The sequence below is a fragment of the Protopterus annectens genome, chromosome 1.part2 (assembly GCF_019279795.1).
Source record: "Protopterus annectens isolate FY-2018-M chromosome 1.part2, PAN1.0, whole genome shotgun sequence".
Classification (NCBI taxonomy): domain Eukaryota; kingdom Metazoa; phylum Chordata; order Ceratodontiformes; family Protopteridae; genus Protopterus; species Protopterus annectens.
In genome coordinates this window covers 575,515,742-575,528,521 of record NC_056727.1, presented here as the reverse complement: position 1 = coordinate 575,528,521, position 12,780 = coordinate 575,515,742, and the positions used below count along the sequence as shown (strand labels likewise).

At 37.0% G+C, this 12,780-nt stretch overlaps 1 protein-coding gene across 2 annotated transcripts; it reads right to left on the bottom strand.

The window, feature by feature from the left end:
• Nucleotides 1-5,822: 5,822 nt before the first annotated feature.
• On the bottom strand, nt 5,823-10,441 carry HLX (H2.0 like homeobox). 2 transcript variants are annotated; one of them, XM_044057829.1, is made up of 4 exons: nt 9,688-10,441; nt 8,981-9,157; nt 8,430-8,614; nt 5,823-6,610 (listed from the first exon to the last, which is right to left on the bottom strand). In XM_044057829.1, exons 1-4 carry the CDS (start codon nt 10,121-10,123, stop codon nt 6,239-6,241), a joined length of 1,170 nt encoding a protein of 389 aa, XP_043913764.1. In that variant the 5' UTR covers nt 10,124-10,441; the 3' UTR covers nt 5,823-6,238. The 2 variants fall into 2 exon arrangements, with proteins under 2 accessions (XP_043913764.1, XP_043913772.1); XM_044057837.1 differs by lacking the exon at nt 8,981-9,157 and having other exon boundaries at nt 9,688-10,439.
• Between the last annotated feature and the right edge of the window lie 2,339 nt (nt 10,442-12,780).

Sequence of the window (12,780 nt, the reverse complement as noted above, 5' to 3'; positions counted from 1 at the left end):
CATACGGTGTTTTAGTAACAGCTGCCATTTTGTAACACGCCCTGTCATATTGTTATATGGTCAGTGGGCACCGTTCAACTGTCCCTGATTTCCAGAACGTCACTGATTTTGATTTAAATGTTAGCTTTGTTTCTTTTAATCACTCCTAAAATGGTGATTTTAGAGAAAAGGTAGTGAATTAAACGTAATAAATAATGACAATAATTGGAGTTACAGCCTCCCTTTACTTCAGAAGCTGTATATTAATTCGCATTCTCTTATTTTGCAAATGTAAGTTAATTGTATTAATATTTTAAAAGCGTCCTTGACAGTCCCTGATTATTTTGTTCTCTATCCCTGATTATGCTGACATTTGTTCCAATTCACTTGAGAGCTATAGTAAAGAGAAATGACAACCATTCTGAAAAGTGAAAACATACCTGTGAATGGATACATTTTTTTAAATTCGTCTGCATTTGTGAATGCGCATATATATGTTTTGTGCGCGCGCGTGTGTGCGTGTGTGTGTGTGTGTGTGTGTGTGTGTGTGTGTGTGTGTGTGTGTGTGCGTAAACGCATACCTGTGTATACATAGTATACGTATGTGTAGTATGGATCTACTTGTAATAGTGGAACAACAACTCTTCAAACAAAAAAGTGATACAAAACTACAGAAACACAAACCGGGGGGGGGGGGAGAAGCCAAACTACCCAAATAAAAGTGTTTCAGCAGGGGGCAAGTACCCCCTAATATATATATATATATATATATATATATATATATATATATATATATATATATATACATACATATATATATATATATATATATATATATATATATACACATATATATATATACATACATATATATATATATATATATATATATATATATATGTATATATATATAAGCTCAAAGGTTGCAAAACACTACGGAAAAAACAAATTCTCCAACCGTACTCACACCTCTAAACTGCCATAATTTAGGGATAACGCTATGATTTTTGGCCCTCGAATTTAGCATTGTTCCTCCTTGATTTACTGCTTTTCCTCATGAAATCAAACATGTTTAATGGTACATATGTTACTAAATATCTAATGGTTAGCAGATTCAAAGATACATTATTACTAACAGTATGGAGTCTACTAAAACTGAATATTGGCACCATGTGATCACAAGTATATTTGATCACTAGTGCCCGAGCTTAGAACGTTGCATGAACTGAGCATTTATATATATATATATATATATATATATATATGTGTGTGTGTGTGCGTGTGTGTGTATATATATATATATATATATATATATATATATATATATATATATATAGGCCAAACCAAAGGGTAAACAGGTCACTCGGACAAACCACTCAGTAAAAACTGCAAGAAAGACTCAGCCAAGATAGAGTTTTCACTATGTAATACCTTAAATCCCTGGTAATGGAGGCCCCTGAAATACATGTGTGGCTCTATCTATCTATCTATCTATCTATCTATCTATCTATCTATCTATCTATCTATAACCCACTGAACACGTCTCCCCTCAGGGCGACCCAGGAATCAGCTGGCTAACAGCTCGTAAGAAAACAGATATATGTGTACCTGTAAGAGGTACATAGTAATAATTGGTGTTTGCTATATTTCTAGGGCATCACGCACCCCCCCCCCCCCAAGAAAAAAAGTATACATCTATATCATATGCATCATTAGCTAATGGTTAATTAATGACAGTAATGTTCTATGTGCACATATAAATTATGCTGTCATACTCTTTATGTCTATTAACAAAACAATTTTGGTTCTTACTAAAATACACACTGAACAGGCTATGGTGTTACTAGTTGCACTGTGTTTTCAAACATTTATGTGGTTGTTGCTCTGGCTGTTTCTTCCTTAAACATTTACGTACCTAATATAATAATTAATAACTTATACCAGGATAGTGTATCAATTGGATTCAAGTGGTGGAAGTCTAGCGAGGAAAGACCTTATTTTACATGTCATTTTCTAAATCCTAATTTCAGCAAATGGAAGTGTTCTCTGCACTAATACAACTACCCAAATTCTAAACAATGCCCGAGAAACCAGAGGCTGGGAGCTAATTAATGTATTGTCGCCCTACTTCTGGAATTTTGGCAAACACCGCATTACCGATGACAGCCGTATACTTGATGGTTCATTGTAATTCCGAGTATGTACTGCTTTCCATCAGCAATAATTCTGTTTTTTTTTTTTTTTGGTATGTTCTTTTTAAACATCTCAAAATAGTTGAATATTCATTAAGTTGCAACTTTTACTATGACTATATTTGGTTATTGGGAGTAAACAGTTGGAAAATGCACTGCAGACAGAACTTCTACTGTTAGCATTCTGCCGTGGTTCTGCAAAGTGCTCTGTAAGCTAGGTCCCTTTTAATGAAATGTTATATAGAAATAAAGCTATGGGTTATTATAGAGTTGGAAGGCTGAGACGCTAGGTAAGCTGGATACAAATCATAGGAAAGGAGGCATGACATGTTCAGATTATTATTTCCTATCCAGACCTCAATCGTTATATAATGAATAATCAGTCGATAATTTTAACGCTGTGCTATTCTCACTGCTGTCTCACATCTGTGTGTAATAACAGGTCATCGGGGATACTGCGAATAAACTATAACGTAATCATAGATACCCTGGGGGAAAAGCCACATATAATCAGATGTCTCTTTATGACGTATCTCTTGAGTAACCATTTGCATATGAACCCACATTCTACAGATATATTTTAAATTTTGTACTTGAATATAAGTTTGCAGTAACGTGCTTGACCTCTTTCTGACTGATGAAAATCACCTTGTGTGTGTATAAAAATGCTATAATGCTACAATAAAATGCAATATTAAACGATCAGTTAAAAACATGCAGGCAATTAAAAGGTGTAAAATGCAAAAAAGTGAGTAAAATATGAACCATTATCATATGCTATCGAAAATGATATTAGAAAGTTGTAGAGTAGAAAAAATTAAGAAACCCTAAGGACAAATGTGTGGTAAAAGATAAACATTTTTTTAATAAAACTATTAACTCTAGTGAAATGCTAGTTGCCAATATTCGCATGTATTCGCCTTTTGCAGACACACACACACACACACACACACACACACACACACACACACACACACACTTTTTAATATTACAGAAGGAAATACCTAGAAAGGATTGTTAGTTGAAAGGCTCAGAATTTTTATGAACTGAGTTAATGACAGCTATACGTATCCTCACTGCCACACTAGCACAACATGAAAGTCATGTTTTTCGGTTAATAACTTTGTACCGCAGCACTGGGAGGAGGAATATGGGGCACTGTGTGAGTATGTGGGCAATTCAGGCAGCTGGAACAAGTAATAGGAAGGACCAAACAAAATTAGCAGCAGCACAGTTGGAAGGAAATAGCAGAACAGACCCCAGACTAATCCAAGTTGTAGCTGAATTCAGACCCATTGGTTACTATCATCTTAGGTGACACGGACTGAAAAAGTGAAGCTTTCCTTTCCAGAGTTGTAAGGCATCTTGAGCCATTTCAAAAACAAATGGGCTAGCAGAAAGGGTAGCGATTTACTCCAGAATGGTTCGTTTTGTACTTAAGGATAGATCCAGTAAGACATTGTTAATTAACACAAGGTCACCGTTAGCGATAGGCGTATTAAATGATATAAAATAAAAGGTGTACAGTGACTTATCTATTAAGGAAACAATAACTGACCTTGTTCCTGAGAAATTTGCAACATGTCTTGCACCTAACCGCACGATTCAACAATACACTTAAAAAATTATGGCCCAAACTTCCAGAGCCTGACTGCTGTTCTACAGAACTTACAGTGTTCCACCGTGTGTGCATGTTTGTTAAGGAGTGGGCTTCTGAGTTACCTCTAAATTATGCCTTATTGATCGAAATAAATGTGACTGAAGGCATGCAGTTTTCTGGAGAGGTAGACAGCAGTGGTAACCTATTTTTCCTAACACTGGCACAGACATACTTCCTCAACGTACTTGCCCAAAACTCTGCCCTGTCACTTTAATGAGTACCTTGTCTAATCTGTTCGCCGTGGCAGTCACATACACAGACCTTATTTTCACTTTCAGTGAATGAAGTTAGAAAACACACACACACACACACACACACACACACACACACAGTCTTCTAGTCTGCTACTGCTGTAGCAATGGTTTGCAAATTGTGAGGCCAGCCTTGCTGGAAAGGGTCAGTTTTCCCAAGGAAGGCCTAAACAGATCTGAAAATACTGTGTGTACTTCGAAAGTTAACAGCTTAGCCCTCTTTATACGGAATCCTGTTACACTTGGCAGGATACTAGTCAACGAATATGTATATCTGCCTGCATATCAGCAGTACAAGAATGATATAGTAAGATAAATACTAAAATAAAATCCAATTATATCTAATACACGTTTATGCAAGCCTGTTCTGTGCAGTCTGTAGTGCAATATATGCGTTATTATTACTCTTTTTCATATAAACCAGGAGGTTCAAAATAGCTGTTTTACATCTAGAGGAGACTGGATGGCTATTCTATGGTTTTAGTGAGGTTAGGTATAAAAGATTCCACGAACTTGTACTTTAAAGCATACCCCTAAATTCAAAAAATGTATGTTATGGAAATGCAGTTTTATATCAAGTATCTAGTGAATCAGAGTTCTTCTACAGTGACTAATCCAAGTTACGTTTTCTCTTCAAATCTAAAATGAAGTTATCCAAAACGAATAACATGCTAAACAAATAAGCGCTACCATATAGCACATACACACCGCATTTCTTGGTATTTTGTGAAAAAATATGGAAGGAGTTTTAAAACTTTTTATTTAAGCAAAGCAAGACAGCGAGGCATTCTAGTCATCTGATACTTTTATTTGTTAACAGATCAAGGCGACTACCTGATGTGAGGACATTTTCAGACTGATGCAGTTATTTTGCATTTAGAGGCAAGGCATAAACACAAGCAGCAATTCAAACAGGTAGTCACAATTTGCCCTGTTCTAACGATTTTTAGATTAAAATAATAATAACGTTGGTCAGAAATGATACATGTTCTTGAAGGTAAATGGAATACACGGGTTAGATAAATTTCAGACGCAGTCTTGTCCGCAAACTGCAACGAATGTAGGGCAAATTTCCTGCAATCATTTAGAATACAAGCCCCAAATTGGGGGCATTTCAAAAAGCAGTAAAACAGAAAACTAAGAGAATGGTGGTGGCTTGTACAAAATAAGCGCTTCCTGGGAATCAGAGTCTGTTACTACAGTTTGATTGTGCTGCTCCAATGCTTTGTCACAAAGTCACAGAAAGAGTGACAGGTACATCGGGAAAGCAGAGAGGACGGCTGTCAGACAGTTATGTCCAGAAATAAGGGACAAAGTCAGACGCATTCAAGGACAGAAGTCACAAATCAGGGACACTTTTTAAATATTTACATCATCGACGCGCAAAGTTGACAAACTTAAGACAATATCAACTAGCATGCTTGCTGAAGTAGAGTACGTTTGTAAGTGGCTGTGATGATCGTCATTACTTACTGACTGTCACTATAGTTCACCATTATTTCTCAAAAAGGCATTAGTTTTAGAAAATGATAACAAATAAATAAATAATAAAACAAATACAATAAACAAAATCAGCCACAGTTGAGAGGGTTCCAGCATTATACCAAATGCCCTAGAAAGGCTGTACTACCATTTCCCTTAGTAAGTTACCTGACGCAGCTAGTGTTTAACATTTTCTTTTGCAAGAAAGAAATGTGTTCCTCTCATCTCATATTGCAATTAACACAAAAGATGCTAGGCTTTTACAAATAGGAGAAAAATGTTTATTTACAATATTTTCAGTGCAAAATCCTGTAATATGACAGAGGAAGCAACAGACTTGTACTCTGAAGAAAAAAAATTCACATTTTGTTTATCCAAGATGTCCAGAAGCAGGAAGTCTTTGAGAGATTGAAGTGAATCTCACACTTGAGAGGAATTCAAATAAATGTTCCATTGTATTATACACATCATATTGCATATTATTACAAAAATACGCACCACCAGTTAGTTTTCTTATAATTTAAAGTTTGTCTCAGCATATTAATATAGTGCTTTTTATTAATAAAACTCACTGGCTTTAAAGCCACCTAAGTCCAAATCACAAATAAGTGTATGTGCGTGTGTGTGTTTTATGCATAGAAATGTCATTGTTCGTAACCGAGTAAATCCCAGAATTATACCATAATTTGTGTACTGGGTGATGCAACAGACGTTTCTGAGACAGATAAGCTATTACTTGATACTACTAAAGGCCCATCACTGTTGCTGCTGCCCTGGAATGTCCCAGATTTGATGACACTAGTCTTGTGATTCTGTTCCCTTACATCCAAGTCACTTTTGTCCTGCAAATCCAGGGACTCGACGTCACTGCAAGAGCTTTCAGAAATGAGTTCTCCATCAGAGTGCGGACTTCCTGGGTTTAGCTCAGCTTCCACAGTCTCTGAAGTAGGGGAAGTCTCCTGCTGCTGCAGTTCCTTCTCCTTCTGTGCTTGGGCCTCCTTTGAATGTCTCCACTTCATCCGCCTATTTTGGAACCACACTTTAACCTACAGAGAGGGTAACAGAGAATCAGTATAACTTGTTATAACAATGCTGGTGACATCTGGTTAAGAAACACACACACACATCTTACAGAATACTAGTTAGACTCAGAGCTCTCAGCTAAATCAGGAGCAAAGCTAACCAGAATTATGGACACATCCAGAAATAATCAGGGACACATTAAATTGTTGGTACTGTACATGAAATGTTGCAAAACAGCAGAGTGTGAATTGATATATATTTTCTGAAGTAAAACAAGTCTACATCTCGAATTGTTGTCATTATTTACTTAAGTATAATTCACCACCTTTTCTGCAAAGGTCACCAGTTTTACAATGAATGAAGAAAGTTAGAGCTAAACTTTGAGTCAAAATCAGGGACGTCCCTGGAAATAAGTAACAGTTAAAATGTATGTGTTAGAGCAATGAAAAGTGCCAATGCGATGGTTAAATAATTCAAAAGTGCAACTGTGGTGGTTAAAAAAAATAAGTACATTAGCTTAACTCGATAGATATTTCAGCTCCCACTGTTCTTTCAAGACCATATGTCACCACGTATTTTACATGCACTTGGGTCTTCCAAAATCTTGCATATGCGTTGCACTTACTGTTTTAACATTCGTATAAAACGCATTGATGTGCTTATCCATTACTCTTTGGGTGCAGTTGCAGTGAATTTGGACAATACAACTAAGTATTCTGCAAATAATTTAGTTGTGGTCATTCAAGTGAATGTTTTAAAATTATTTTGGAAAATAGTGTAAGCGATTTATTTATTAAATAGAAATGCTCCATATTTGGAAATATTAACGATGACAGCGCTCCACTGAACGCTATTTGTTTGGAAGAATTTAAAGGTTAGCACTCAATATAAGTTTTCACCACAGCGGAAAAACTAGTTAACATATCAACAAAAGCTAGAATTGCCCAATAGACCACATCGCCAAACAAGCTGAAAGACAGTTGGAGATCAAGTCAATAAGAAAGGCTTATTCTTTTAGTTGAAAAAAAAAAGTATTTCACTTCCTCAGTAGTTTACATTGCACAACCTTTATTTAACAGCTATCTAGTTTTTATTTCTTTTAACCGCCACTTTATTAACACGTGCTTCCTTGAGCCTACTACGACCCTTCCGAAGAGCGCTATTAAGCGTTTTAAGTCAACATTTTCTACGAAGCATTTACAAACAAAAATGAAGGCAGCAACAAGCAATGCAAGCAAAATAAAACACAGCAAAGTACTGTGCTATGCATTACATACAAGACAGTAAAGTAAAACAACTGATTTATTAATAGAATAGGTAATAACCAAATGTTTTACTCAGTCATCAATACTGCTCCCCACAACCTGATCTAGCATTTCAAAAGTGCACATTTCTTCAAATGTTGCATCATACAAACATAATGTTCATGTTCATCCTTTTCTCATCTACAGTCACCAAAGATCGATTTACAGAAGTATGTCTTTTTCGAAGTATGTTGTGGTGGACATTAAGACACCATTAAATATCATGTTTTTTTAAGAACTATAACATTTATGAGAAATGTTGAGAATAAACGCACGTACACTGACCTGATGAGGCTACGCTGTTAACAAAATAGATACAGTGACAAATTTGATGCCTGAATTAGATCACCACTGTCTAATATTAATCCCGGAAACAACAGCAACGTTTTGAAATGTAAAGCAAATAAAAACTTCATTGGTACATTAGCCTTGTGACTGTAAGGGTTGTCAATTCTGCATGAATCTGATAAATATATGAAAGTCTAGTTATTCCCGGATTTACAATGTAGTATAGTGTGCTCTTAAAAAGGTGACTTACTTGTGCGTCAGTGAGTCCCAGCATTGCCGCCAGCTGTTTTCGGTCCGGCTTGGTAACGTATTTCTGAATTTCAAACCTCTTTTCTAAACCTTTTCTTTGCAGATTGGAAAAGACTGCTCTTGACCAAGACCTTTTCCTTTTGTAAGTCTGAGGCATGGTGTCTTTCGTCAGTACTGCGTAAGGCCCTGAAATAATTAAATAATAATTATGCAATTTATTCTGTAAAACAAGTACAAAGAACAGACAGTCTTTCCTTTAGTTGTTTCATCGGTCCTACCTTAATTACATATACTAATTATGTTATAGAGCATTCATTTTGATTATTAGACGCAGCAAGTTCAGACTTATTTTTGTGATTCATGACAGGCCACAAAAGTCCATTCATGTAGACCTACATACCACATTGTCCCTAAAACATCAGTCAGATAAAGAGCCTGTTGCATATTGTCCTGTTTAAATGTATCTGCTTTTAAGTAAACATAATTCATTTTCCTGCAAAAAGTATGGAAATAAATGCACGAAAAGATGTTTAGTGAAACGAAGGACTATACCTGGAAAGGTGTCCTGATACTGAATTGAACCTCTGGGATTTCCAGTTAAAGATCCAAGAACAGAGGAATGATCACTAACTCCAGACTCTAAAGATGCAAAGAACGGACTACCTGTAGACTGCAGGCTGGGGTAGTTAACTCCCGGGTTGTGGGTCACTGCCATTAAAGTTGTTAGATCTGGTATGACAGAAGAAAAAAATATGTTGGCACATTAAAAACAAAGAGTACCTTATATACGCATTTATTAAGACATGATGTATAGAGCTATGCTTCAGTGTTCTGTCATTGTGACTGGCACTGAACCATTATGGAGGTGTTAAGGTAAACTACTGGACCCATAAACCAGTCTGTAAATTGCATCGTTTAAAGGAAGAAAATACAGTACATATCATCTCCACTACAGTATTAGAATTGTAATTATTTTAATGAACAAATCAAAGATAAATTACCGTAACCTTTAAAAATAAACAATCGTCAAAAGAATTTGAGTTTTTGGATCCAAATGTGACGTTCGTAGTAGAAAAGGAAAATACAAACTTCGGAAGTGAGAATTTATATTACGTTTGATCTGTTTCGCAGTACATTCCCGATTATTTATCTCGTCCTGCACATACTACTTTATACTAGCTAATTCCTACAGTCCTAGCACTATAGGATGATAATCTAGCTATACAAACAAAACGTATGTGTCAAAGGTACCTACCTACCTTTAATACTACTCAGTCTGCCTTCTTTGCTTCTCATGCACGGCTCAAAATCAGACGAGAGGATGCGATCAATGCCAAACTTCAGATCTTTGCTGAGGGGTGGTGGCCTTTGCTGTACTCGTCCAGGAAAAACTTGATAAGAAGAAGCAGGAGAGCCCCGCGAGGAGAAATCAGTGGCCGCCGAAGGGGGCTCTGTGGCAGGTAATGGTGTGGGACGCAGAGGTGAGGAGCCGTGTTGTGTCATTACAAGAGAAGAGGTGGCTAGGGTCTCTGGCTCTCCACTGGCAACATGATGCAAAATATCCGCAATACAGAAAGACGGCTTCTTGGCATTGTGGTCCATGGGGAACCCCCCGCCAGCCGAACAGTAGGCAGCAGCGGCCGACCAAAAGCCAAGGCTAGAAGCGTAAAACGGAGTCAATCCTGCAGTGTACATTGCACCGATAGTCAACAGCCTGCGGCCTGCCCCCACTTATGAGAACTACAAATCTTAAAGCGATCGATTACTTCAGAATCCTCTGTTGTTGCTCTGGACTATCCCGTTAAGTGCGAAGAACCAGGCGCAGCTCAAACTTTCTAAAGTCAACACCAACTTTGATCCGCTCAGGCAACACTCCAGAGTAGAAGAGGGATGGACTGCACTCATTGGCTAACTTCTTAACCAATGGCACGCTTACTTTGTATTACATTACGCCCAGGTCCGTTCCTCGTGACGTCAAACAAGGAACAAGTGCTGTAGATTACCCGTGATTTAAGATCTTCGTTCAGCAATGACCTCAAATAAGTCAGGAGACCAAACTCAAGTCTTGAAAATGTACATAAGTTAAAACGAACCGTATTGAGACATTAAACAAGTGGAATTTACATGCAAATCTGGTTTCGAATTATTTCAGATACCAGCACACTTCCGCAAGAGACTTAATGCAGCGAAATAGTAAACTACAAACACCCATTGATTGTCCCTGATTTGGACTCAAATTTTAGTTCTAACCTTCTTAATTTCTCCTAAAGCTAGTGACTTTTGGAGAAAAAAGTGGTGAATTGCATTTAACATATAATGACAATAATTAGATTTGTACATCACCTTTACTTCAGAAAAATGAATATTAATTTATATTCTTATATTCTGTCACTGTCCCAGGTTAATAGTACTAATATTTTAAAAGTGTCCCTGGTTAGCTTTGATTATTTCTGGATTTATCCCAGATTCTGTTGAGATTTGTCCTCGACTGGTTGAGAGCGATGCAAACGCAGAAATGATACAACCAGCAATATTTGTTTTACGCTGTGAACTTCATTTTGTTACCTCCATTCCTGTCCACCACTCAAGATGCCCACCACACAGCTTTGTACACGTTTTCTATTTTCTAGCTAAATCTTGGTAAGGTGTGTGTGTGTGTGTGGGGGGGGGGGGGTCGTGGATTGTTGACTTATACGTTCCACTTCCACTTTACACTAAAGGCATCTAATCGCACTATTATAAGCGTGCATCTCAACTTCTTTGTTCCGAAATTTTGGACTAATGGTGTGATAAAGGCCCCAAATCGTGGACTTTTTGTAATTTGCTTAAAAATTAGTGCAACAACAAGTTTGCATCGGCATGCATTTTTGAAGCACTCTAAAGTCTGATATCGTTGAGTGACTGCAATTCTCTGGGATTTACCAGAAAAATATTTTTTATGAGAAATATGGCGAAAATATGAAGCAAATCAGGGACATTCTGCAAAATCTAAAAGGTGAGATGTACGTTTGATAAGCAGTGCAATTTTTTACACTGACCTTATGATTTTCCCTTGAGTGGGGCTGACATATTCTCAGACAGTTGCAGCTGTTCTCAGTGCCACGGTGTGTGTGTGCGTGTGTATGTGTGCATACAATGAGGTTAAATACACTCTCACTTTTGAACCACAAAACGGATTGCTACTGCACTGTATTGTTAACTGCAGAGTGCTGGTTACTAAGACCCACAAATAAATAAGTGAGAAAGGGGAACAAATAAAATAAATTCTGCTTGGGTTACGCTTTTTTTATCCGTTCTGACGCGCAACTGTAATTTCTTTCCTTTCATGGAATGAGTGTGGGGTTAATAAGAAAGCTCAAATGTCTCTGACTTAAATAAACCCCAAACCACACATGTAGTATTAACTCAAGTTAAACTGCAGATGTTTGGCTCTTAATAGCATGCAGTAACTTCACATGTCCTAAGAAACTTAGTTGATGGTAATGGAAGGATTTCCTGTGAAACCTCAGGGACTTCATAGAAAGGAAACTGTAGGACCTATTGCTGCTTAGGAATTCTCAGACAAATTATCGTTCTGCTTTCCACTCGTACCTTTCACCCTTTAAGCGTTAAGAAATCTAGACAAAACTGCAAATAATGGGAAGACAAAGGCCCCAAACCAGGACAGATTGCAGATATTGCACTTATAAACTTAACACAATAACAGCTTTTGCGTTACTATGCTTTTCTGAAGGATATGAAGTCTGAAACCCAAGTGTATGTCATTATTTAGTGACTTAAAACCTCAATGATTCGATCGAAAACTACGCATTTTATGACGGAGACACCAACAATATAGGGCAAAATCTGGATATTCTGCTAAAATTTATTAAGCTGAGAGGTATACTTCCATCGATTTTCATGGTGCTGTTTTCTGGCGGGTAGCGTTTTAAACAAATCTCGAGTGAGGCTGGATATCCTTTAATTCAGTACACTAGTTATACTTAACCGTTGTGCGATTCATCTGTTCAGTTGTTCTATCCTTAGCTCATTCCTCTGAACCTCTTAGCGCAAATAATTCTGGACAAAGCTAAAAATGTGCGGGGTGGGGTGGGGCTAAGACTACAAATCAGGGACACATTTCTAAACATCGAATATCGTTCTTAGAATAACTTAGAAACTGAATAGATAGAATAATAGGTTTTGCATTAGCAAGTATTTTGTTACTGAGGGTATGAAGTCTGAAACTCAAATCTCTGTCATTATTTAATGACTTTGGCCCTGAGTGATTTAACGAAAAAAAAACATACATTTTATATGGTACAGACCACAAAAATATAAAGCAAAATATGAACATCCTGTGAAATTCTGGA